Source organism: Lynx canadensis, chromosome C1 (genome assembly GCF_007474595.2).
Source record: "Lynx canadensis isolate LIC74 chromosome C1, mLynCan4.pri.v2, whole genome shotgun sequence".
Classification (NCBI taxonomy): Eukaryota; Metazoa; Chordata; class Mammalia; order Carnivora; family Felidae; genus Lynx; species Lynx canadensis.
Genome location: NC_044310.1, coordinates 20,193,077 through 20,217,854, shown reverse-complemented (window position 1 = coordinate 20,217,854; position 24,778 = coordinate 20,193,077). Strand labels below are relative to the sequence as shown.

The window sequence follows — 24,778 nt, the reverse complement described above, 5'->3', positions numbered from 1 at the left end:
CACGGATGGTGGACACGGGAGGGTGCGGAGCTCCCACAGCCCCGGGCAAGGGCCGGGGGTACTGGAGGGAGGCGGACATGCCTGCCAGCTCTGCATGAGGTAAGCACTGGACGAGGACTCCTCCACGGCCCTGCCAACCAGACCGCTCTCCAGGGGGGCAGGACAGCAGGGAGAAAGGAGCTGAAGGGGCAAGAGACCACTGAAGGCAGAAAACAAGGACAAGACACCTTGGAGTCTGGAGTCAAACTCTTTATTGCCCTGCCCAGGGAGCCCCGCACAAGGAATCCATGGAGCGGGAGTGAGGGGCAGCACGTGCCCTTTCTACAGCTTGAAGATAAGGGGACCTATGGCAGGTGGGAGGACACGGCTCCCCTCCCGCTCCCTGATGGCACTGGCTGCTCTGACGGCTCCCCACATCCTGGATGCACGGGGTGTCCTCACCGATGCGAGGCCCATACCTGGGGTTGGAGCCCAGTTCTGTTTACATTGCTCTGGGCTACAGGGGGTCGCTCTGGACATGTCAGCATCACGCTACCTGTCCAGGAAGGCTGGGGGAGCCCAGGCCCCAAACTGCAGGGGGAGATGGGCTCAAGTGCCGGGAAGCCCAGGGAGAGTAGGAAGCAGGGGCTGCAGGGGCTGGAGGACACCAGGAGACAGGGCACAACCTGCCCCTGGTGCAGCTTCTGGCAGACAACTGATTGGGGGCCCATCCAGCCCTACTAGACCGTTCTAGAGGCTAGTAGTCAAGGTCCCAGAGCAGCTTAGCTTATGAAGGTTTCTCGGTGTCCTCCACCCACCCTGGGACCAGAGCCCTGGCAGGCAGATGTGCTCCAAATCCAGCTCTGGCCCCTTGTGCTGCCTTGTCCGGTGGTCCAAATGTGCTCCCCTCCCCAGCGGGCACTGGGCTGAGGCAGAGGGAGCCCCGCAGGCAGTGGCAGGAGCAACGCTACAGAGGGAAGCTAAGGCTTTTCCAACAGATGAACAAAGAGGGTGCCTCAAGGGCGGGGGTCACAAGCCTGGGAAGGAGGGGACAGGGAGCTTCTTAGTGACCAGTGAGACACAACAAACACCCCCGCCCCATGCTCATCTTCAGCCCTTATTCCATCCCATCCAGCCCAGACCCCTGGGTCAAAACCAGCAAACCCATCCCTGCCTTTTGGGGTGAGAAAGAATCTGGAACCAAAAGGGGTGGCGACTGCCTCCTCAGGAGTGTGGTGGGTTCAGGCCATGAGGCAGCCATCACCGAAGGTTAAAGACGAGGCTGACAGTTAGGATGATGCCCAGGAGGAGGACGAAGGGCAGCCAGGTCTTCACGAAGGCCCCGACACTGACGGAGAGAGGGGAGTCAGGATGGGAAGGGCCTGATGAGTGGGAGCACTTCAGAGCCCTGTCTGGGGCTGCTCCCGCTAAGGAAGCTCCTGGAACCACGACTTAACCCCCAAATTTGGTCAGGTAAGGGAATGGGGCCAGCCCAGCTCGGCACTGACTACACAGGACCACCAATCACAGTCCTATGCAGGGGCTGTTCCAGGTTCCTGGTGGACATCTGACACCTCACTGGGCAGGCGTGTCTGCCATCTCTGGGCCTCACTGCTCCATCCACAATCACCCCTCTCTAAGGAGGCCTTCAGTCTCAGCGTGGAAGCCAGGCTGCCCTCTGCCCACAGCCCTCAGAACGAGGCCCACTGGGAGGGGAGGGATTGGCAAGAGTTAGCATAATGTTGTGGCTGGAGCTGAGGGATTGGGAGTCAGGGCTCTGCCTCAGTCTCTGTGTGACCACAGTTATGGTCTTCTCAAGGAGCCTCTAAAAGACTTTTGGACTTTAAAAAAAAAAAAAAAAGACCCCTAAGTGTCTCCTTTTTAGAAGCTCTTAATGATGAGTGCAACTACAGGAAAGCTCAGAGAGGTGGCCAGGTGAGCCCAGGTGAGCGCTGCCTCCCAAGTGGGTGAGTCGCTCAACCTCTCTGAGCTCCCTTTACCTGTGAATTGGAAAATTGCCTTTGACCTTAAAGGTTATCAGGCTCTGGCTTCAAAGGTCCTCCCAGGCCACCACTGAGGCCCACCTGCCCAGAACCCTGCCTCTGCTGAGGGATGGGGGGAAGGGATCCTTGGGGCAGTTATCACACCCTCCTTTGAGGGTCTACCTGTTCACCTGACCTGAGCAGGCTCTGTGGACTCATAGCCTCTCCCAGGAGCCAGAATCATGATCTCCATTTTATCAAGGGGGGTTACAGCTTAGAGAGGCCAAGGCAGGTGGCTGAGATGTCACGGGTGGGACCCAGGTGGAGGTGAACTTCAGCAGAGTCACTTTCCTCTCCACCAGGAACTCAGCTAGTCGTTCTAGAGATTTCATGGCTCCAACCAGCATCTGCTTTGTCCCTGTTGGCTACAGGACTCCACAAAGGCCCTGCTGGGATCCTCGGGAGAGAGCAGCCCCAGGGGTGAGCGGTAGGTGGACAGCTCACCTGACGTACTTCCCATAGAGCAGGCAGAAGAAGCAGAGCGTCACCATATTCCAGTTGGTGCTGTTGTTATAGCGCATCAGGTTCAAGGCCAACGCCACATGTGAGTGGCAGTTGTCACAGCAGAGACTGTGCTAGAGACGCAGGAAGGGCTGGGTCAGGCTGGGCTGTGGGGGCCTTGCCACCCTGGCTCCCGCTCTGAGGAGCAGCTCACCTACCATGCGGTGCTTGTACTCCTCAGAGGCGTCGTGCACGGCGGTGTCCCATGCGTTGGGCCCACTAGCGTAGACCTGAGCGGGGTCCAACTTCCAGTACCTGGGAAGAGAGAGGGAGTTCTGGGCACTGGCTCACCTCCTTTACGGTCACTCAGCTTCACAGATGTTCCCTGACGCCTGCTCCGTGCGGGGCCCTGAGCTGGGTACTGAGGCTGTAGGGGTGAGGCGAGTCCAGGGAAAGAGCCACACGGTGGACAACTGTAACCCAGTGTGACATGCCCAGTGCCATGTGGATCCTGGGGAAGATACAGACTAGCTGATGTGGGGGGTATGAGAGGCTTCTGGGGTGACATCTGAGTCTAGTTTGAAGGAAGAGGGGTTAGCCATGCACAAAAGAGGAAATGGGCACGCTGGCCAGAGGAAGGAGCTTGAACAGAGGGAGAGGCACAAGACTGTGCGGGGTGCACCAGGAATTAAGTGGCTGGGCACTGCTGGGGGACTCACAGGGAGAAAGAGAGCGATGGGACGTTGGAAGGTGAGTTGGGAGATGCAGGTGGGGCCATGTCGTGGGGGATGTGAATGTCACCCTGAGTTTATTCGCAAGCAGCATTCTCCTAGTCCCTCCCTCCCCCAAATGCCCGACGGGGGTGAGGGGGAGAAGAGCCCATGGAGCTGAAAGCTCACAGACCTCAAGCTGAGACCGGCTGTTCCAAGCAAGGGAGTGCCCAGAGGGTCTCAAGTCAGGAAGTGCTGGGAGGGCAGGGTGCCCTCTGGCGGTTGTGTGGGGAATGGCTTGATGGAGGAGCCTAGAGGCAGGGCATGGACTGGGGCTGCTGGGAGGCTCCTGTCTGGGAACAGGTACCCTGAAAATTGACCTTGAAAAGCAGTCTTGCAGCAGACATACAGCCCAGAGGTCCCTGGCCAACATTTCCACCTGCCTGAGGAAGTAAGCAGGGGTCAGGAAGCCACTTTCAGGCTGCCTCTGCTGTGTGGGATACCAATTCCTCCCTGGGACCTGACCAAGAGGGGGCAGCCTCAGACCATAGGGGCTGTTCTGAGCATACTGACTGAGGCAGTGTCACTAGGCCCATAGCTGAGGTGGGCCCCCAAGACAGAGAAAATAAAGGGGCGCCTGGCTGGCTCAGTTGGTGCAGCATCTGACTCTTGATCTTGGGGGTTGTGCGTTCAAGCCCCAAATTAGGTGTAGAGATTACTTAAAAGAAAAAGAAAAAGAAAAAAAAAAAGAAAAAGAAAAACAAAAAGAAACAGAAACAGAAAAAGAAAAAGAAAAAGAAAAAAAGAAAAAGAAAAAGAGAAAACGACAAGAAAAAAGACCAAAAATCCCAAGCAAAGTATAGCAATAGCTCCTAGAGGACCTGACTACTTTTATTTTCTCTAACCAGAATTCCAAACAGTGCCTCCTTACACCTTAAATGGCTTGTTCACTCCTGAGGGGCAGAAGAATCTAGATTTTGGAATGAGACACCTGTGTGTGAGTCTCAGCTCTGTTACTTCCTGTGCAATCTTGACTAGACCTTTGTCTTTCCCCATCCTTCCAGTGGAGCTGAATATGACCTAGCAGAGCTGAGACAAAGTCTCAGAGTGTAGGCGGAGTGTAGGTAAAGCACCCAGCCAGGAACTGGTGCAGGAAGACGCTTGGCACAGGCTGTATGCTCTGGTGGGGCCTGGCCACCCTTCCCCTCGCCCCCTCCTCAGGGGGCTGGCTCCTGCTGTGTCTCAGAAGGCCTGCCCTGCTGCTTCGTGCAGGAGCCTGGCCCTAGGGCTAGTCACACGGGTGCTCTTCACTTACTTGGCAGGCTTCCCAAAGGCCATGTTGTCTTCCTGTTGAGGGAGAAGTGCAGAAGTCAGTGGAGAACGCGCATCTAGCCTGGCAGACAGACCTGGTCAGCGGTGGAAGTGCAGGGACTAAGAGGGGGTATGACAGGCGGGCAGAAGTGGGGCTGGGCTCTGCTCTGGGGCTGCCACAGCAGCTGAGGTGCCAGCAGCAGTTTCTCTGTGAGAAGACAGCGCTGCGGCAGGAGTGCACAGAAACCCGAGACTTGGAGGGGCCGCCACAACTGCCCCTCTGTGCGGCTCCCAGGCAATTTTCTCACCTTCTCTGGCCCTCATTTGCTCCAAGTTCTCCAGTCAACCTCTGACTGATCACAGGGAGGCAGTCCCCTCGGTGGTAAAAATGACAACACCCTCTGCGTTCCTGACCCAACAGTGGTGGCCCACGCAGTGGCAGCCTGCCTGCATTCAGAGCACGACTAGGGGTTGGGGAGGGGGCCTGAGAGGCTTCCTAGGAGGGACATGTTTCACTCAAGTCCTGGACCTGCCGCATAAGATCTGGGTACGGGAGTTATGCGGGGACAGATGCTGGGTTCAGAATCAGGAAGACCAGCTGACAGAGCTGGTCAAAGATGAACTGCTATAAAAATATACGAGTAAAAGACCTATGTCATGTTAAGATGATCACGACAACTATTAATATAAACATCTTGGTACCACCACATCTCTTCATTCCAGCCCATAACGGAGATGAAGCTGCCACCTGCCAACAGGCAGGATGCTGCCCACTCATCTGGAGGAAGCCCACCGTACCCATCTTGGGCACATCCCCAGGAAACAGACCTAAGAACACAGTGGGTTCACTCTACAAGCCCCACCTCCTCTTCTCCGTGGCCACACCCGGGGAACCATGTCAGCCTCCCCTGTGCCCCCACCTTGTGACTCCCACCTTCTGAAGGTCCAGAGATGTGCTTCCTGGATGATCTGACTCTCCACTCTTGCCTCTAACCCCTACCCATGTGTTGGAACCCCAGGGGTGGGCAAAGGACTGGGTCAGTTAGTTAAGAATCCTTCTGGCCACAGTGCCCTCCTGGCCTGTCCTGGAGGCAAGAGAAGGGGGAAAGGGGTCAAATACTGGTGAAGAGCAGAGGGCCAGGGCCAGGACTGTATGGGGCCTGCATTCTCCTGGGCCTTGGGGAGACTGGAAGCCTCCTTCAGACAAGACAGGCCAGCCTTCTGCTTAAGGCTTGGAGCCCACCAGAGGTGGGCAGAGTGGGAACTCACCGAGACGAAGTAGGGGCCTGCAAAGTCCCGAATGACTCCTGTGGATGTGCAGATGCCCATGTGGCCGATGATGGGGAAAAACCACCTGTGAAAAAAGGACAGGGAAGGTACAGGGCTTAGGGGGTTTTCCAGCTGGTCAGACAGACACTGGGGACACTCCATCCGGTGTGAGAATATGTGAATATAATTTTATACAGCAAGTGCCAATTAGGGTGGCCGGGGGGACTGGGGAAGCAAGAAAAGAGGGGCAAATACAAATGAACAGAACAATGGAATGCCACTGCACGCCACAGAATGGCTGAACCCAAAGGACAATCACGTGGAGTGTGGTGAGGGTGGGGGGTGACCGGAGCTCTTCTCCGTTGCTGGAGGGCGTTTTTACTGCCTTCAAAAACTGGCAATTAGGCTATATGCCTCAGCAATCCCACTTCAAAAAAATTTTTTTTAACATGTACTCCTGTTTTGAGAGACAGAGAGTGACAGAGCATGAGTGGGGGAGGGGCAGAGAGAGAGGGAGACACAATGTGAAACAGGCTCCAGGCTCTGAGCTGTCAGCACAGAGCCCGATGTGGGGCTTGAACTCACGAACCATGAGATCATGACCCGAGCCAAAGTCGGATGCTTAACCAACTGAGCCACCCAGGTGCCCCTCAATAATCCCACTTGAGAGCATACACCCAACAGAAACAAATCCTTATGTCCACCAATGCCGTGTGCATGAACATTCATGGCACCTTCATTCAAAATAGCTGGAAACATTTGTCAAAAGTCACTGAACTGCACACTTAGAATGTGTGCAGTTTATTGTATATACATTATACCCCAATAAAATGGATCCCCCCCCCCAGTTTTTATTTAAATTCCAGCCAGTTAACATATAGTGCAATGTTAGTTTCAGGAGTGAGATTCAGTGATTCATCACTTACATACAACATCCAGTGCTCATCACAAGTGCCCTCCTTAGTCCCCATCACCTGTTTAACCAGCCTCCCTCCATACCTCCCCCAATAAAGTTGTTTTTTTTAAGTTTATTTATTTATTCTGAGAGAGAAAGAGCTCAAGTGGGGCAGGGGCAGAGACAGAGGGGGACAGAGGGTCTGAAGCAGGCACTCTGCTGACAGCAGAGAGCCTGATGAGGGGCTCGAACCCACGAACCGTGAAATCATGACCCAAGCCAAAGTGAGATGCTTAGCCGACTAACCCACCCAGGCACCCCAATAAAGTTGATTACCAAAAAAAACCTAGAAGTAATCCAATGTCTAACAATACTAAAAGGAGTAAGTAAATTAGAGTATAGTCATAAAATGAAATAGTATGTAACAATGAAAAAAGAACAAACTTTTACACACAACACATATTCTCAAAGACATTAGGCAGTGAAAGAAACCTTACATAAAAGTACATGTATAAGAGGCACCTGAGTGGCTCAGGTAGTTGGGTGTCCAATTCTTGGTTTTGGCTCAGGTCATGATCTAGCAGTTTGTGAGTTTAAGCCCTGTGTCAGGCTCTGCACTGACAGTGTGGAGCCTGTTTGGGATTATCTTTCTGCCCCTCCTCTGCTCACACACACACACACACACACACACTCACTCTCTCTCTCTAAATAAATAAACTTAAAAAAAAAGTACATGTATAAATCATTGAGCCACGTACTTAAGATTTGTCCCCTTTATGGTGTATATCTCAGTAAAAAAGCTTAAAAAAAAGTGGAGGGCATTTAAACCAATCTGTGTGCAGGTTTGGGGCGGGGATTGGTGGGTAAGGTTTTACGGAAGGCTGCTCTAAGGAAAATAACAGTAAGTGGAACGATAAAAGATACGGATAAAAGCATGGTATATTCCAGGAACTTTTAAAGTTCAAATTTTTTAAAAACCAAACTTCAGTTGGACCCCAATATGCAAAACATACAGGAACCCCTATGCTCTCTGTAGTGTGAGAACCATGGTATTCCGGGCTCTACCTAGGTGCTGGACCAACTGATCCAGTTTAAGGACTCACAGGGGACAAAACAAAGGACTCGTTACAGGGCCAGTGGCCAAGTGCTGGGTTCAAAGCTGCACCTTGCTAGGGAGGTGGAGGCCGAACCTGGAGGGAAGCAATTATTAGGGGCTGGGGCAGTTAGCAAAGACCTTCACGGAGCACGTCACTTTTAACCATGGCCTGTGAAACGACAGGATGTCAACAGGCAGACGAAAGCAAAACTCCAAAGCAGCAAAGTGCTGCACGTGTCTGGAGAACGTGAGGGGACGAGAGTGGAGGGAAGAAGCGTGGCCAGTTCAGAGGCTATTCTGGAATATTGGCCAGAGATGAGATGCTAACTAGAGTATTGCTGGTAGGGTGGTGAGAAAAATGGATTCAAAAGGTCCTTGAAAGGCACACTGGGCGGTTTTATGACTGATGAGACAGAGGTCTTCCTAGGTCTGCAGCCCAGGCATCTGAAAGGGTGGTGCGGCCAGAGTGGTCTTTGGAGAACATAATTCAGGTTCCATCATTCCCTTGCTTAACACCCGTTCATGGCTTCCTATGACACTTAACATGCACTTAAGACTCCTTCTGACAGTTTGGCCCTGCCTATCCCTTGAAATAACCTCACTCCTCTTTCTAGCTGCTGTCTGCTTCTGGTTCCTCAAACACACCAAATCCTCCCACCTCAATGCTCTTTTTGCATTTGCCTCCATCTGGAACACTCTTCCCCTAGATCTTCACACAGCTGGCTGCCTCTCATCATTTAGGCCTCAGCTTAACTATCAACTTGGGAGGGCTTCCCTGGCCAGGCCTTCTAGAACAGCCATATACCACCCCAGATCTCATTCCTCTGCTTTAATTTCTTCACAGTATCTGCTGCTACCCGAAATCATCTTGTTTACTTACATGGTTACTGTCTATCTCTCCCGTGTATAGAAGCTCCAAGAGAGCAGGGATTTTCTTATTTACTATGGTCCCCAGAGCAGTGCCTGGCATGCAGCTGGAGCTATGAATTCATTGACTGATAAATGATGAATAAATCAATGTCCTGCATTTAAGAGTGGAGTCAGGCTCTGACGGCAGAGCTGGGTTGCGTCTTTGTTTTGGGCAAGTTACTCATTCCCAACTTTGTCAGTGAGGGGTGGAGAGTAATAATTACCTCAATGTGGGGCAACTGTTGTGAGGATTAAGTAGGCTATGTTTGCAAAGTGCTTGACACACTTCCTTGCATTTGGTAGTTGCTCAATGTTGTTACCATGAGGTGTTTATGATAAACACTTGCTATCTAATTGGCCAGACTGGCATAGAGTAAGTTGCTGAACAACTACAGTGGCCACAGGATGGACACTGAGAATTACGGGAAAGTAGCTCCTCTGGCTTCTCAGACCCTGATCTCACCCGCCTAATTCTTTCGGCCAATTCCTTTCATCTGGTTTGACCAGTACCCCACATACCACAGCTGTGTCACAAATCAGAGTAGAGGCTGGAGACAACAACTCTCCAAGTAGTTGTCTGTCTGGAAGCTCCATGAAGGCAAGCTCCAAGGTGGCTTTATGGACTACTGTCTACTTAGACCTAGTACATAATAGACCCTCAATACTATTCATGGAAGGAAGGAAGGAAGGAAGGAAGGAAGGAAGGAAGGAAGGAAGGAAGGAAGGAAGGAAGGAAGGAAGGAAGGGAGGGAGGGAGGGAGGGAGGGAGGGAGGGAGGGAGGGAGGGAGGGAGGGAAGGATGAATCAGGTATTGACCCTAGAGGGTTCTACCTGGTAAGGTAGACTGTCTCAGTGGAAAAAGCCCCAAACTAGCTTCTAAGCCTTTATTTCCTCATCTATAAAATGGGGATGACAGTATCTATTTTCATTAGGTTGATGTAAGGACTGAACGAGATAATGAATATAAAATGTTTAGAATAGAGCCGAGAACAGAGTTCGTATCCAATCTTAGCTGCTTTTATTAGCAGCAGCAGCTATCATCTGGCTTTTCATGCAGAATTGTCAACATCTCTGAGGGGGTGGACAAATCTTTGGATTCAGTTGCCTCCTTTCTGATCCCCCTTCCAAAGACACATGACGGTTCCTTGTGCCACATCTATTCCTAGCTCTGCACTCTAGGTCAGCAATCATCACAATGCACTACAATGGTTAGGTCATCTCTCTCTCCCCCTCCTGCTGGAGGTTTAACAGGGAAACTATGGCTTATTTATCTTATGAACGCATGCATATAGATGTGAATAAAAAGGGGGTGTGAGCTGCTTCTAGCCGAGATGACTGGGGATCATGGTGCCTCCACCTTATGTTGCTATCAGTTCTCTGAAGAGCGGAGGACTCTACGAATGTGTTTCTGAGAACCGAGAAAAGCCAAAGAGATCTTAAGAAAACAAGATGGGTTTCAGGGGACGCCTGGGTGGCTCAGTTGGTTGAGCATTCGACTTTGGCTCAGGTCATGATCTCGCAGTTCATGGGTTCAAGCCCCACATCAGGCTCCGTGCTGACAGCTCAGCCTGGAACCTGCTTCAGATTCTGTCTCCCTCTCTCTCTGCCCCTTCCCCTGGTCCCACTCTGTCTCTCTCTCAAAAATAAACACCAAAAAAAAAAAAAAAAATTAAAAAACAACAAACAAACAAAACCAAGACAGGTTTTTAGCAAAACCAATATATTCCCTATCTCTTCCAGTTATTCTCATGTTGCCATTTTATTTTCTTCATAGCACTAATTATTATCTAATTATTATCAGAAGTTCTCTTATTAGCTTATTGTTTACTGTCTATCTCCTTCCACCATGATTTAAACTCTATGACAGGGGCGCCTGGGTGGCGCAGTCGGTTAAGCGTCCGACTTCAGCCAGGTCACGATCTCGCGGTCCGTGAGTTCGAGCCCCGCGTCGGGCTCTGGGCTGACGGCTCAGAGCCTGGAGACTGTTTCCGATTCTGTGTCTCCCTCTCTCTCTGCCCCTCCCCCGTTCATGCTCTGTCTCTCTCTGTCCCAAAAATAAATAAACGTTGGAAAAAAAAAATAAAAATAAAAAAAAAATAAACTCTATGACAGCAAGCACCATATCTGCTTTGTCTCTTCAAATCTTTATCACTCAGAACTACTCTAGGCACAAAGGGGTCACTGAGCAAATGTGTTACAAGCACACTCAATGAATAAATGAACACTCTTTCTTAAAATTTTTATTTTTAAAGGATTCAGACTTGGATGCTTTAAACAAATGCATAAGCAGTTGAAAACACAAAGCAAGTGAAGCATTTTAACGTGATACAGAAATTAAAGTCATTTTTGGATCAGCAACATATAAAGCCAAAAAACCATTCCTTCTCCATCCACACCACCACTTGGCTCTTTATGATGGAGGGAACAAATTTCTCTCATCAGGTGAGGGGAAGTAGTCAAAAGAGAGCATGCTGTGGAGTCAGAAGATTGAGTTTGGGATGCCCTTGCTTACTGGCATGTGAACCTGATCCAGACCTTTAACGGTGCAGAGGAAGCCCAGCTTCTTCATCAGAGAAATTCCCACCTTAGAGAGTGACTGTGAAATTCAGAGAAACTGTGAGGTTTTGTGTGGTTTTCATCAGTTGTCAAGGCTGAAATAGGACAGCAAGCCAGCTCCCCCCCAACCCAGAAGCTCCCCACTAAAACAGGCGGCAGAACTACCGGAGCACCTGCTCTCTCTCCTGACAAAAAACGAGGCCACAGAAGGAACACTGCTTTGAGAGGCAGACACTCTGGGACCTAAACTCGCCTTAGAACCGAAATGGTATGTGATCTCCAGGCTCATCATCTTTGAGACAAAGGGTTGGACTCCCAGATCTCTGGGGGCCTTTTCAATGTTGACATCCCAAGAAGCGGTGTGGTCCCAGCCACACTCCCACTCTCGCCTCGGGACTCCGTCTTCTTGCGTACAGGAAGTGATCAGCAAGCATTTGCTCAATGAATGAACAAAGCAGTGAATGAATGGAGATGTCTCCTCAGACCAGGTAAGGGGCCCCTCTTCTGCACGCCCACAGGTCCTGAGCTTCCCAGCCACGGAACCTTTCCCGCCAGTCTACAATTGCCTCTCTCCCTGACTAGACCAGGTGTAACGAGGGCGAGGAGCGTGTCCCATTCGTCAGCAGAAACTGGCTCCGCGCAGGGGGCGAGGAGTGCGGGCCGGACCCTAGAGAAGGGCTTGCAGGGCGTCGGAACCGGAGGCTGGCCTGGGGCCGCCCGACACTCCGCGTCCCCGGGTGGCCGCCGAGGGGAGACTCACGTGAGCACCGGGATGGGCGTCCACACCACGCAGTAGGGGAAGCGGCTCCGGTCCACGTCCATGGCGCTGCTGCCCGAGCCGCTGAACTGCTTCTTGTCCGTCTCGGCCGCCGTCGGCACCTCCACTTCCGCCATCCCGGGCGGGGGTGGCGGCGGCGGCAACAGGAGCGGCGAACTCCCTTCCGCTTCCGCCATGCTGCGCGCGCCCCGCTCCGGCAGGCCCCTGCTCCGGCGCCGCTCGCCCCGTGGCGTCACTTCCGGCAGGTGAGGTCCGCTGGCTTCGCCTTCCCCCGGGGAATTGGAACCGTATCCCTCCGGGCCGGGCCCGCCTGACTCCCGGTCTCGGCGCCCGTCAGCCCGGAGTGTTTGCGCCTACACTGCACTGCTGCGGAAGGGATGCCCTCAGGCAGCGCGGAGTCTAGCGCGAGAGACTGAACAAGGAATTCATAATTCAGTACGCTGAGGCCTCCCAGGAGGTGTGATATAGTCACTATTTATTGAACACTTCCTAGGTGCCAAGCACTTGACATACAATGTTTTGCTTTTAATCCCCATAAACTGGTCAAACATGCGAATTTGGGTTATTTCCCTCAGGTTACAAGTGAGAAACTGAGGCTCATGAGGTGAGGTGAGTGGCCACGACTCAAACTCAAGTCTATCTCCCATGTCCTTTTCATTGTGGTCTCTGACGAGGTAGTGGTAGGGTAGAGGAAGGACAGACTAAAACGCTGTGCGTGGTGTGTGTATAAGCAGGGGAGACTTGCCGGGAGATATTTGAGCTGTCTTGATGTTTGCCAGGTGGCACGGGGGTGGGGGTGCAGGGATGCGTGCAGCCGTGCAAAGAAAGAAAAAGGCTTTGCAGAGCGCAGTGTGCAGGAGTGTGAATATCACCTTGGCTGGAACAAATCACAAACCTTAGATTTGATCCGATCCCTTCATTGTGCAAATGGAAAACTGAGGCTTAGGGAAGTTAACCAATTGTCTGAGATCACACACCAATATAAAGAAGATAGGCTTAAATCATGGATACATTGGGCTTTTAAAAGATGCCAAGATAGCCGAAGAAAATGGAATCTGCTGGGATGGGAAGGGGAAATGTAGGGTCAAGAAGAAAGGCAGCAGCTAAAAATCATGCTAGAGGGAAGTAGGGACAAAATCAGAAAAGTGGGAGCTATGCCTTTTTGGGAATGTATTTTTCTTCCATTGAATTCCCCCCCCCCCCCCCCTCAATGCTGATCTATAAAAAGCCTGCTATCCTTCCTGTTTCTAACAGCTAATATCTTAATACATTTTGGGGGTTATGTCTCATGGAACTCTAAGGTCCTGATTTCAATGAGCTAATATAGTTTCTAGTACAGATGTCCACTAGATGTTTATTGATTTAATGACTGAATGGGTGTTTTATAAAGGCCTTACAGGGGCGCCTGGGTGGCTCAGTCGGTTAAATATCAGACTTGGTTTCCCCTCAGGTCATGATCTCGCGATTTGTGATATTGAGCCTCCTGGAGCCTGCTTGGGATCCCCTTTCCCTCTGTCTGCCCCTCCCTCACTTGCACTTTTTCAATAAATACACACATTTAAAAAATAAATTAACAAAAAAAGGCCTTACAGAGATCACAGCTGATGATGATTCTAACCTAGTAAAAACATTTTGAGTGGGTTTGTGCTTCTCCCATGATCCACGTGTAGTGTGTGATCCTTGAAGAACAGCAACCAGCATCTAGCACAGAGTTCGGAATAGATTCAGTGTGCAGTATATGTTTGTTGAATGAATAAGTTACACTACTTCTTGATTCAGTCATTATAGCTAATCTCTTCTGGATTACAAGCTCCGAGGAAGGTCTTTGCCTTATACATTCCTCCGTCAGTGATGGTGGGTGCCCTTTAATCATTTATTGTACATATGGAGGAATAGACAATCAAAGAAGTCTTTCTTAGGGTCTGCCACAAATTTGATAGCACTAACACAAGTACCACATTTACGCTGACAACCTTCAGTGGTTTCTCATTGCACTTAGGCTAAAACACAAATCTCTTACCGTGGCTTACAAGGCCCCGCGTCATGCCCTTTGTCTTACTTGTTCACTACACTGCAGCCACCCTGGCTTTTCAGTTCCTCTCATGTGCCACACACTTTCATGCCCCCAAGGACTTGGCACACATTCGTCTGCTGAATGTTCCTCACCTCCTTAAACTGGCTAACTTCTATTTATCCTTCAAGTCTCAGATTAAATGTGGCTTTCTTGGAGAGTCCTTCCCTAAATCAGAAAGTCCCTGTTAATCTCCCTTGGAATACCCTGTTCTTTTCCTTTATAGTACATTTGTAGCTATGTATTGCTGGATTCCCCCACTAGGCTGGAAAGTCTTTGAGGGCAGAGACTATATTTGTCTTGTTTACTTCTGTAAACCTAGTGCCTAGGAGTGTCTAGCACGTAGCATTTGCTTAATAAACATTTGCAAAAAATGAATGAATGGCACACACAAGCTTGGTATCATAGGCTGGCTACAGACAGTCCCAGGGCAGGAGCCTAGCTTATCACCTGCTACTTTTTGGTGTCCCAAGCTTCTTAAAGAGGACCATGGAGGCTGCTGGGCATGTAGTTAGGAGTAGTGTCTGATCAGAGGTCCTTAGCTCCTTAGCCTAGGCAGCTACAGAAGCAGAGTCATGAAGAGGGCCAGGTACCTGGAGGAAGAAGCCAGCTCCTATGACTCCTTTGGGACGTCTCTCCCAGGTTTCTCCCCCAACCCCTCAGCCTGTCCACAAGGCCCCCTCTCACATGCACACATCACTTGGGTGTTCTCACCCAATAAAAAAGCCTCCCTGGCCTGTGACTTGCCTCCCTTGCTGCTGCCACCTCTATCACCCACAGACAGATGGGAAATCTCCATCAAAGACCAACACTTCCTTCCAGGCTCAGAGGATCACAGCAGGGTCCTGGAAGAAGCTCCTCTAACAGACAGCTCAGGAAAGGATTGACAGGGCTCACAGCTGCCCCTCCCCTCAACACACACACCGACCTAAAATAGGAATGACCATCTGGATCCACTTACAGGGCTGGCTGGGGGAGGGAAGGATAGTAGAGCTGGAACTGCCAAGCTGGGAAATCTTCGAGGGCAAGATGCTGCTTGAAGAGTGAACTCAGGGCACATTCTCTCCGTGGGAGTCACCCACCCCCTCAATTGGCCCCATTTATGAGTCCCCAGGGCTCACATACCACCTCCCTCAGGCGACCTCACTCCTCATCCTGGCATTCAAGGCCCCCATGGTCTGGCTCTAAACCCCAACCTGCTTTTCAAGCCTCATTGCCGTCTCCCTTGGGACTTGCTTGGAGTTAACCTCACTGGGCTGCCCTTCAGAGAATGAGCCCAGCACGTCATCCCTCATGGCATTGCTCACACTGTTCTTTCGGTGGAATGCCCTTCCCCTCCTCTCCTACACTACTTTCAAGGTTTCTGGCAAATGTTCCCTCTTTGCTCCCAGAGCACGAGAGCTGTGTTTTCTACCTATTGAATATTCATGTGTACTTGCATTAGCATTAGCTGTTTACATGTCTGTCTCCCCAGAGAGACTGTGAACTCCTTGAGAAGGGTTCTGACTGGATTTATTGGTCCTTGTAGCCCAAGCACAGCACCCAGCAGATAGGAAGTGCTCGTGAAATGTCACCATTGCTATCCGTTGACCACAGATGGTCTCCTTAAGGGCTCTGTGGAAGAATCACCTCAATCAATAATCCAGGGGAGCAGGGCCAGGCCAGGGGCAATCACTTCTGCAGGCTGGAGTTTCTGCTGGGCATGAGGCACTGTGCCTGGCATGTGGAAGGGCAGAGTCCTCTCTTCCTCAGTCTTCCTGCTTCTGCTCCATTCACTACCTTCTTTGGCTCCTAGAGACAGGGATCCTCCCCATTAAACCCTAAACTGTCTTCCAGGATGGCTCCAAACCGTTCCATGATGGGGAGGGGACATCCCCCCACCCCACTCTTCAGACATTAGAGTTTACAAAACGACTTCCTTCTCTGTTCCATTTTATAGACGGGCAAACTTGCCCAAGATTATAGAAAGCACAGCCAGGACCAGAATCTAAGTCTCTTACTTCCAGGTGGCAGTAAAGCATGATGGTTAAACATGAACTCTGGTCAGCCAGCAAGCCCCGTGTTTCGACTTAAGCTCTGACAGTAGTTATCATACCTTAGGGAAGTAACTCAGTCTGTCGGCATCAGTTTCCTCATCTCTAAAATGAGAAATGATAATTCACATCTTATAGAGTTCTTGCAAGGTTTATTTGATAGGCTATACCTAAACCATTCCTGGTCCCAAATAAACACTCAATGTTAGCTATTATAGCAGTGAAAACCACATACTACCATTGTAGAATCCTTACTCACTTAAACAGCACTTTGATGCACCTAATCTCACTATGATTTGGGGCCTTCTTACAATGTGGTAAAGTAACCAGAGCAGGTAACAAGATACTCATTTTACTGATGAGGAAAATGAGCCCAGAGAGGTTCAGGAACTTTTCTGAGATCTAAGCATGTATTAGACTGAGTTGGGGTTTTGACCTTGATCCTGGTCACCTCTGCTGGTGACCCCTCTGAGGTCTACTGACGAGCGATGAGGCTGAAGCCGGCCTGAGATTCTGTAAATCACCACAAAATTGGTGCAAACTACAACCTCATTAGGACCAGGCTATGTTTATATATATATATATATATATATATATATATATATACACACACACACATATATATTTATACATATATACACACACACACACACACACACACACATACATGTGTGTGTGTGTGTGTGTATAATGAGCTGGGAGCAGGAGAATAAGACTGAACAATAGAATGCCCCCATGCCTGCCCTCTGTCCATCAGGATGCTTTTCTCCCCACACGACCCCTGCCAGATGGAGCACTCGATGGCAGGATGTACAGGGGAGGACTCATGATTCCCAGTGGAATCTAATGTTCAGGGACCATGCACACTCCACATTTCTATTCCACATCTTTCAGATAATGTAGAGGTTCCAGTAGGGCAGGGACTAGTGTGTTGTGTGCACTTTCATTAAACCAGTGCTAGGCATGTGTAGGAACTCAAAAAGTATCACAGCATTTAAATAAGAAAATGATTTTTAAGGACTTGGACCATGAATCATAGATCAGGGATCCAGTCCTGGTTTTGCTTCTAACTCACTGGGGTCCTTGGGGAGCCCATTCTTTTCCAGCCCCTCTTTAGAACTGATTGTCTCTCTTTAGAAAATGTGGAGATTAGGGCTAGATCAGTGGTCCTCAGTTCTGGCCATGCTTAGAATGAATCTGGGATGCTTAAAAATAATGGATGGAGGGGCACCTCGGTGGGTCAGCTGGTTAAGCCTCTGACTCTTGGTTTCGGCTCAGGTCATGATTTCGCAGTTCGTGGGTTTGAGGCCCATATCAGGTTCTGTGCTGACAGTGTGGAGCCTGCTTGGGATCTCTCTCTGCCCCTCCTCTGCTTGCTCTGTCTCTCTCAAAATAAATAAACTTAAAAAAATGGATAGATAGATCAATTAAAATGATCTCTGGGGTGGGACCTTGGTAGTTTTTAAAGGATCCTGGGTGATTCTGATGGTATAGCCAGAGCTGAGAACCTCTGAGCTAGATGCCTTTTAAGTTCTGCAGCCATATTTTAGCACATGCTGAAGCAAAGAGATGGGCAGCAGGCCTCTAGGGCCATGTCTGCCCCCACAAACACAGGAGGTCCACTTCTAATGTGTTTTGCTATACATTCACCGGGCGGGCTTATCTGACCCCAGCCTCTCTTATCAGCAGGGCTGGTGACAGCTCTGGGTGAGTCACACATGTGGAAACATGTAGAAAATGGAGCACCATGCAATCTTTCTTACTCTCTCTCTAGTTTTGTCTTTTCCAGAATGTCTTATAGTTGGAATCATACAGTGTGGCTTTCAGACTGGCTTTTTTTCATTATGCAATATGCATTTAAATTTCCTCCATGTCTTTGTGGCTTGATAGCGCATTTCTTTTTATCACTGGATAATACGTTGTGTGGCTATACCACAATTTATCGATTCACCTTTTGCAGGACTTCCTGGTTGCTTCAGTTTGGGGCAATTATGAATAAAGCTGCTACAAACATTTGTGCACAGGTTTTTGCATGGACGTTCAGTTTTCAACTCATTTGGATAAATAGGAGAGCGACTGCTGAATCCTATGGTAAGACTATTTATTGAGCTTTGTAAGAAACTGCCCGCTGTCTTCTCAAGTGGCTGTGCCATTTTGCATCCTCACCAGCAGTGGGCATTCCTGTTGCTCCACATCCTTGTCAACATTTTCGGTATCTCATTTTTGACTTAATTTGCAATTCCTTAATGACATAATGCAAGCATCTTTTCATATGCTCACTAGTCACCTGTAAATCCTCTTTGGTGAAGTATCTATTCAGATTTTTTGCCCATTTTTAAAATTGGGTTGTTTTCATACTGTTGAGTTTTAAGAGTTCTTTGTATATTTGGGGGTACAAATCCTTTATCTGACATGTTTTGCAAACAATTTCAGTCCTTGGCTTGTCTTTTTCATTCTCATAATGATGATTTCACAGAGCAGAAGTTTTTAATGAAATCTAATTTATCAATTCTTTCACGGATTATGCTTTTGATGTTGTATCTGAAAACTCATCACCAAACCCAAGGTCACTCAGATTTTTCTCATTTATCTTTTAGAAGTTTTATTGTTTGGTGTTTTACATTTGGGTTTATGATCCATTTTGAGTTAACATTTGTGAACAATGCACAGTGTTTAAATCCAGCACCATTTATTGAAAAGACTATCCTTTCTCCATTGGATGGACTTTGCTCCTTTGTCAAAGATCAGTCGATTGTATTTATATGGATTTACTTCTGGGTCCTCTCCTCATTCCATTGATCTATTTGTTCCTTTGCCAGTACCACACTGTCTTGATTATCGTAGCTTTATGAGTCTTGAGTTGGGTAATGCCAGTCCTCCTTTGTTCTTCTTTGACTTCGTTGGCTATTCTGGGTCTTTTGCCTCTGTATATCAACTTTACAACCAATTTGTCGATATTCTCAAAATAACTTACTGGGATTTTGATTGGGATTTCACTGACGCTATAGATCAAGTTGGGAAGAAATGACATCGTAATATTGAGTCTTCCTATACATGAGCATAACATATCTCTTCATTTATTTTGATTTCCCTTGATTTCTTGAATCAGAGTTTTGTAGTTTTCCTCATATAGATCTGTACATATTTTGTCAGAGTTATTCCTAAGGTTTTTTTGTTTTGTTTTTGGTGCTGAATAGCTGGAGCACAGGGGATTTCTAGGGCAGTGAAGCTATTCTGTATGACAGTGTAATGGTAGATACATGACGTTATCCATTTGTCAAAACCCACAGAACTATACAAAGACTGAACCTTATGGACTTCAGTTAATAATGGTATATCAATATTGGCTCATTAATTATAATAATGTACCACGGTAATGCAATAAATTAATAGCAGGGGAAACTGAGCCAGGGAGGGGGGGTATATGGGACTCTTTGTATTATTTGCTCAGTTGAATGTAAGCCTAAAACTGCTCTAAAAAACAAAGTCTATTAAAAAAAGAAAAAGAAAAAGGGAGTACCAACTCCAAATGAAAGGGAACTCCTGGTGAAATCTTCCAGTGACTCCTCCTTGCTTACAGGATCAAGTCCACAGCCTCTCACCAAGCACAGGGAGTTCTCTACAGTTGGACTGCCCCTTCAGCCCATGAGCCAGCCTACCCTCTACAGTGCAGCTGAACTGAATCACTCAGGCTCCACGAGGGAATCTGGGACTTTACACTACTGCCTTGGCCTGGAACACTGTCTCTCCTTTGCCTGGTCTGCAAGTGTCTTGAAGAAGCTTCTAGAAGACTTCAGTTTGGACACAAAGAAATAGTACCAGTCCAAAGCACCTGCTTCATAACATAGCCTATCGTGCTTCTGTTCCTGGTGGGATCTCCTTCCGGTCTCCTGCACTAAACCGAGCATGCCCTGCTGCCTCTCCGTCCAACCCCCCACCCCATTCTTTCCAAATGTACAAAGAAGAAGAATCACAAAATTCCAGCAGTGAAGCTATTGTTCCCACAATATTAAACCACAGTCCTGAAACTCCACCAACACACCTTAGGGTGCCATAACAAGTTCATAGGGGGCACAGTAGGAGATTTTAAAATTTGAGAGATACTCAACATCAGTTGCTACTGAGAGATCTACTAGCTCAAGGTAGTTCATTGTTTCATCATTAAGTTGTGGCACATTCCTTTGATTATGTCATTTTTGAGAAGCTGGGTTTTTAGTGGTTGCTGTGATAAAAAGCAACTGAAAGTCAATGTGGAATAGGAAATGAGGGTGGTAGTGTCTAATCTGATTAGAAAGTTTGACAAGTTTTATAGTGCCCAACAAGCACACAGATCCCATTAGTTACTGTATTTAAAAATGAAATCGTTTTGGGGCGCCTTGGTGGCTCAGTCGGTTAAGCGTCCGACTTCAGCTCAGGTCACGATCTCACGGTCCGTGAGTTCGAGCCCCGCGTCGGGCTCTGGGCTGATGGCTCAGAGCCTGGAGCCTGCTTCCAATTCTGTGTCTCCCTCTCTCTCTGCCCCTCCCCTGTTCATGCTCTGTCTCTCTCTGTCTCAAAAATAAAAACATTAAAAAAAAAATGAAATAGTTTTTTCTAGTTTATATGTACTATTTTTTAAAATGATGACTGACTTGGTAGGACATAAATTCTTATAATGTGATTTCGGTTTAATTACTTGATAAATTGAACTGTTAGGTATTTCTTTTGGTTTAGAGACTCCATGGGAAAATTACTGAGCCACTAATACTGGGGTGAGTGCTGTGAACTGAGAAAGTTTGGGAATCTGGTCTAAGAAATCCTCTAATCCAGAGCACATCAAAAAATTGTGGGGTATAGGGTGCCAGGGGTGGCTCAGTTGGTTGAGCATCTGACTATTGGTCCTTGGCTCAGCTCATGATCTCACAGTTTGTGGATTTGAGCCCCAAGCTCTGCACTGACAGCCCCAAGCCTGCTTGGGATTCTGTCTCTCCCTCTCTCTCTGTTCCTTCCCGGCTTAGTGCGTACTTGCTCTCTCTTTCCAAAGTAAATAAACTTAAAAAACACACAAAACTGTAGGTTATTAGGGGTACCTGGCTGGCTCAGTTGGTGGAGCATGCGACTCTTAATCTCAGGGTTGTGGGTTTGAACCCACATTGGGTATAGAGATTACTTAAAAATAAAATCTTAAAAAAAAACAAAAACAAAAAAACTGTAGGTTGTGAAACCATTTAGTGGGTTATGGCCAGAATTTCCTCTCCTTAATAAAATAGAAAAGTAAATGTGAATGATAAATAGAACATATTGCATGTAGCAAGGGTAATAAGCATTATTGTATAAAACTTATGTTCATTATATACATACAAATAAGCATGGGTACCTTGGGTCACAATGTAAAATGTGTATTTCTGGTTTGGGTTCTGATTTTAGAAGTCTGAAAAGCCACTAAGACTTCACCTCCTTATTTTAGAGTTGAGAAAACAGCCCGGAGAGTGAAAGCTGATTATTGCAATTCACAGCCACCAGTGCCAGGCTCTGCTGCGCTTCGCCCTGCTAGGCTGAGTGGCCACTGCTTCACAGGGATCCTCCAAGGCAGGTCTCATTCTACCCAGGAGAGGTATGGTTACTCAAAGTCACATAGCTACACAGGTGAGGGATCAGGTGCCCTCACTTTGGTCCCAAGACCCCCTCGCACCCCACAAATGCCAGCAGCCACACCTAGAACAAAATGGTTTTAATCAATTGCGTCACCCTCACTCTCCTGGGAGCGGAGCAACAAAAAGGCTCGGCTCCTGCCCCCAGAGGACAGTAAGGCTTAATGTGTCTCTCCACACTGCAGGGCCCAGGCTGGGCAGGCTGGGGGAGGGAGGGGGGGAGGGGGGGAGGCACGGAGAGAGGAAATGGCAGGTGGCTCCAACACAGGAAAGCAAAGGGGCCCCTGCTGGTCTTTGGGCCCCAGGGCCCAGCCCCAGTACTCCTGCTTTCCCCTCCCTGGCTGGAGAAAGGTCATGGAGAAGAGACAGGGGAGCAAGTCCCAGCAGCAGGAAAAGCAGCAGCAGCTGTTTCCTTCACCAATAAATATACTTCATTACCAAGCTAGAAGAGAAGGGCGGGAGAGGGGCTGGGTGGGGAGGAAGGGGGAGAAGCTGCCACCTGTGTTGCTGGGATTAAAGCAATGACGAGATGGTGCCAGACCCCCCACCACTATCCTCACCCCCCCTCCCCTGTCTTCTTAAAACTGTGAAAAAGCTTTTAACATGGCCCTCCTGTCTCCAGGGCTGCTCTGAAGCCTGACTGAGAGGAGGCACCTGGCAGAGACCAGGCGGAGGGAGGGAAGGACGGAGGGAGGGAAGAAGGGAGGCTGCAGCTCCCCAGAGGCTGCAGCTGGAGGGCTGGAGCCAAGTAAGCACTGAGGGGAAAGGGAGGGAGAGGGAGGAAGGCTGAGCAACTATGAGAGCAGCTCCCAGCTGAGAGCCAAGGGGGCAGAGAGATGCTTGGTGAGTGGTGGGGTGACTGCTGTCCAGTGTCAAGCTTGGGGCTGCTGAGGAGGGAGGGGGCTGAGTTACGGATTTTCCCATCTGAGTGACTCAGGAGACCCCCTCTCCCTCCCCCACCCCCAAGAGCAGCAGGGGACAGAGAAAAGCCATCACTTCTTTGGTCTTTGTGGCGGCTCAGCACATGGGGTGGGAGGGAGGGCAGAAAGGGCCCTTAGCAGAGAGTGCCACCTCAGCGAGAGAGAATAGGCCTGGCTGGGAGCTCTGGCAGAAAGGTCACAGTGAGGCCAAGGAGCCCCCAGAAAGAGGAGTGGGAGTGGTTGCAGTGCAGCGCAGAAGGGGATGGTGCGGTGCCCCACCCTCTGCCAGGGCCCTTAGGAAAGGCTAAGCCCCCTAAGCCCCCAGAGATGGCCAGTGAGAGCAGGCACAGGGTCCAGAGCTAGCACTGGGAGAAGGGCGAGAAAGCTCTAGTGCCCAGGCAGGGGCCTGGCCTTGCCTACTGCAGGACTCCCACCTTCCTTCTGCTTCCACCCTGAAATGGGGCGGGGGTGGCGGGTGAAGGGAGCTCTGGCGGGGGGGGGGGGCATCCTTTCTCAGAACCTTCCCTGAAGCCATGGAGGAGCTAGCCTTGCCCGCAGGAGCAAGAGTGGCAGCAGGTCAAGGCCAGCCCTTAGACTGGAAGTCCACTCCCCTTCCTGCCGCCAGCTGAAGGGTAGGACAGTCCTTGAAGACAGCTTCAGCCCTTGCCTCCCACCCAGCCTGAGGCAGGTCAGAGCCCTCCAGGGATGTGGAAGCGGGCATATGGGTGGGGGGCATATGGAGGGGCTTCCCCTCCTGCTCTTCTGCTCAGAGCTGGGTCCAGTCAAGGGGCAATCTGCCCAAAAGTCTGAAAGCCAGCAAGTTGTAGCAACCCCCCACCCCCAATGCCAAACTAACAAACAAACAGGGAAATGAAAAAAATGTGGGGGGGGGGGGACAAACCAAAACAGAACCCCCTGACCTCCTGCCCATGGTGGAGGGTCCAGCCAGCAGCAGGCGCTGGGGACCAAGGCCAGGAGGGTCTAGCTGGGCCGGCACTGAACCTGGCCCTCGGAGCTGTCCTCATCATCGGAGGCCCCAGCACCCCCACTGCTCAGGCCTGTGATCCGGTAGCCCATGTTGAGCAGCATCACCTCCAACGGGTCAGCATTCATGCGCCGCTGGTTGGCCTGGGAAGCGCCCTCCATGTCCTCCACAACTCGGCCTGTGAGGTCTTCACTCTGGGGGGGCGGGGGGGGGGAAGGCACACATAGTCCTGGGATGGATGTGTGGGGAAGTCGGGAAACACACACACACAGCTGCAGTAATACATGCGGAGAGGGGTGTACAGAGCAGGAGACGCACAGGGGTGTCCATTTGTACATACACCCTTATGTGTACATGGGTGCAGGCGAACGCACACACTGGGGTAAGTACAGGACACATGGTCACCAGGATATATATGTGAGGGAGAGGACACACCAGGGGGTTACACACATGGGGGGCCACATGGTAATATGTACAACTGGGAGGGGACACAACATATATATGAGGGGGGTGCACATGCTGGGATACATACTGGGGGGGCATACCCATATCAGGGTACACATTGGGGGGGGGCCCATACCAGGAAACAATAGGGACTCACACCAGGGTCTGCTGGGCATACTAGATACCCAGGATGGGGGCACTGTCTGTGTCCTCCACCCCACTCTTGTCTGTCATCACTCCAACAACCCTTCATCCTTTTCCTCTCCCCTCATGGGAGAACCCCTGTAGAGTTCTCTTTAAAATTCACAGTAAATTGCCTCTGTAATTAGATGCACCACTTGACTTCTGTTTTTCTGGCTAGAAAGGGAAGGCAAGTGGGACAGAGGGCAGGAGAGGCCTCAGGCCAGCCTGCCTGACTACCCACCCTGGGAGTAGAGGGGAACCACACCATCCTAAGTGTTCCTGTGGGCTGGACACTTTGCATCTGGAGGCATCACTTTATCCTTAAAGTAACCTTTTGAGGTGGGGCTGTCATTCCCATTCCAACGCAGACGATAAAAACCTGGTCAGAGGTAGTTCAGTCCCTCAGGCAGTGAGTGAAGGGACCAGGATTCAAACTTAGGCTCACCAGACGCCAAAGCCCACACACTTCTCATGTAACTAAGGGACTGGCTTTGCCCAGCTTCTGGGGGACACAACACAGTGGTAT

General features: G+C 49.8%; 2 protein-coding genes and 1 long non-coding RNA gene across 5 annotated transcripts in view; 1 reads left to right on the top strand and 2 right to left on the bottom strand.

Moving 5' to 3' along the window:
- Nucleotides 1-234: 234 nt before the first annotated feature.
- On the bottom strand, nucleotides 235-12,177 carry TMEM222 (transmembrane protein 222). Its single transcript, XM_030328255.1, has 6 exons — nucleotides 11,969-12,177; nucleotides 5,753-5,837; nucleotides 4,488-4,519; nucleotides 2,681-2,777; nucleotides 2,466-2,596; nucleotides 235-1,327 (listed from the first exon to the last, which is right to left on the bottom strand). The coding sequence occupies exons 1-6, from the start codon at nucleotides 12,160-12,162 to the stop codon at nucleotides 1,240-1,242; spliced, it is 627 nt and encodes a 208-aa protein (XP_030184115.1). The 5' UTR covers nucleotides 12,163-12,177; the 3' UTR covers nucleotides 235-1,239.
- Nucleotides 12,178-18,047: 5,870 nt separating this feature from the next.
- LOC115522414 lies at nucleotides 18,048-20,047 on the top strand. The gene is made up of 2 exons (XR_003971373.1): nucleotides 18,048-18,181; nucleotides 19,671-20,047. It is a non-coding gene; the product is annotated as an uncharacterized LOC115522414 (long non-coding RNA).
- Nucleotides 20,048-21,785: 1,738 nt separating this feature from the next.
- WDTC1 (WD and tetratricopeptide repeats 1) overlaps nucleotides 21,786-24,778 on the bottom strand; it is a 65,688-nt gene continuing 62,695 nt past the window's right edge. For 2 of the 3 annotated variants that reach the window (XM_030323950.1, XM_030323951.1), the window contains one exon: nucleotides 21,786-23,819. In XM_030323950.1, the coding sequence (XP_030179810.1) occupies nucleotides 23,622-23,819 (198 nt within the window). In that variant the 3' untranslated portion in view covers nucleotides 21,786-23,621. The remainder of the gene's footprint in view (nucleotides 23,820-24,778) is intronic. The other variant, XM_030323952.1, reaches the window with a different exon arrangement.

Coding starts and splice junctions, on each gene's coding strand:
- TMEM222 (XM_030328255.1), bottom strand. CDS start 12,162: ATGGCGGAAGCGGAAGGGAGTTCGCCGCTCCTGTTGCCGCCGCCGCCA. Junction 4,520..5,752: donor CAGGCCCCTACTTCGTCTCG/GTGAGTTCCCAC, acceptor CTCCCTCAACAG/GAAGACAACATGGCCTTTGG. Junction 2,778..4,487: donor GCCTTTGGGAAGCCTGCCAA/GTAAGTGAAGAG, acceptor CTCTCTTCCCAG/GTACTGGAAGTTGGACCCCG.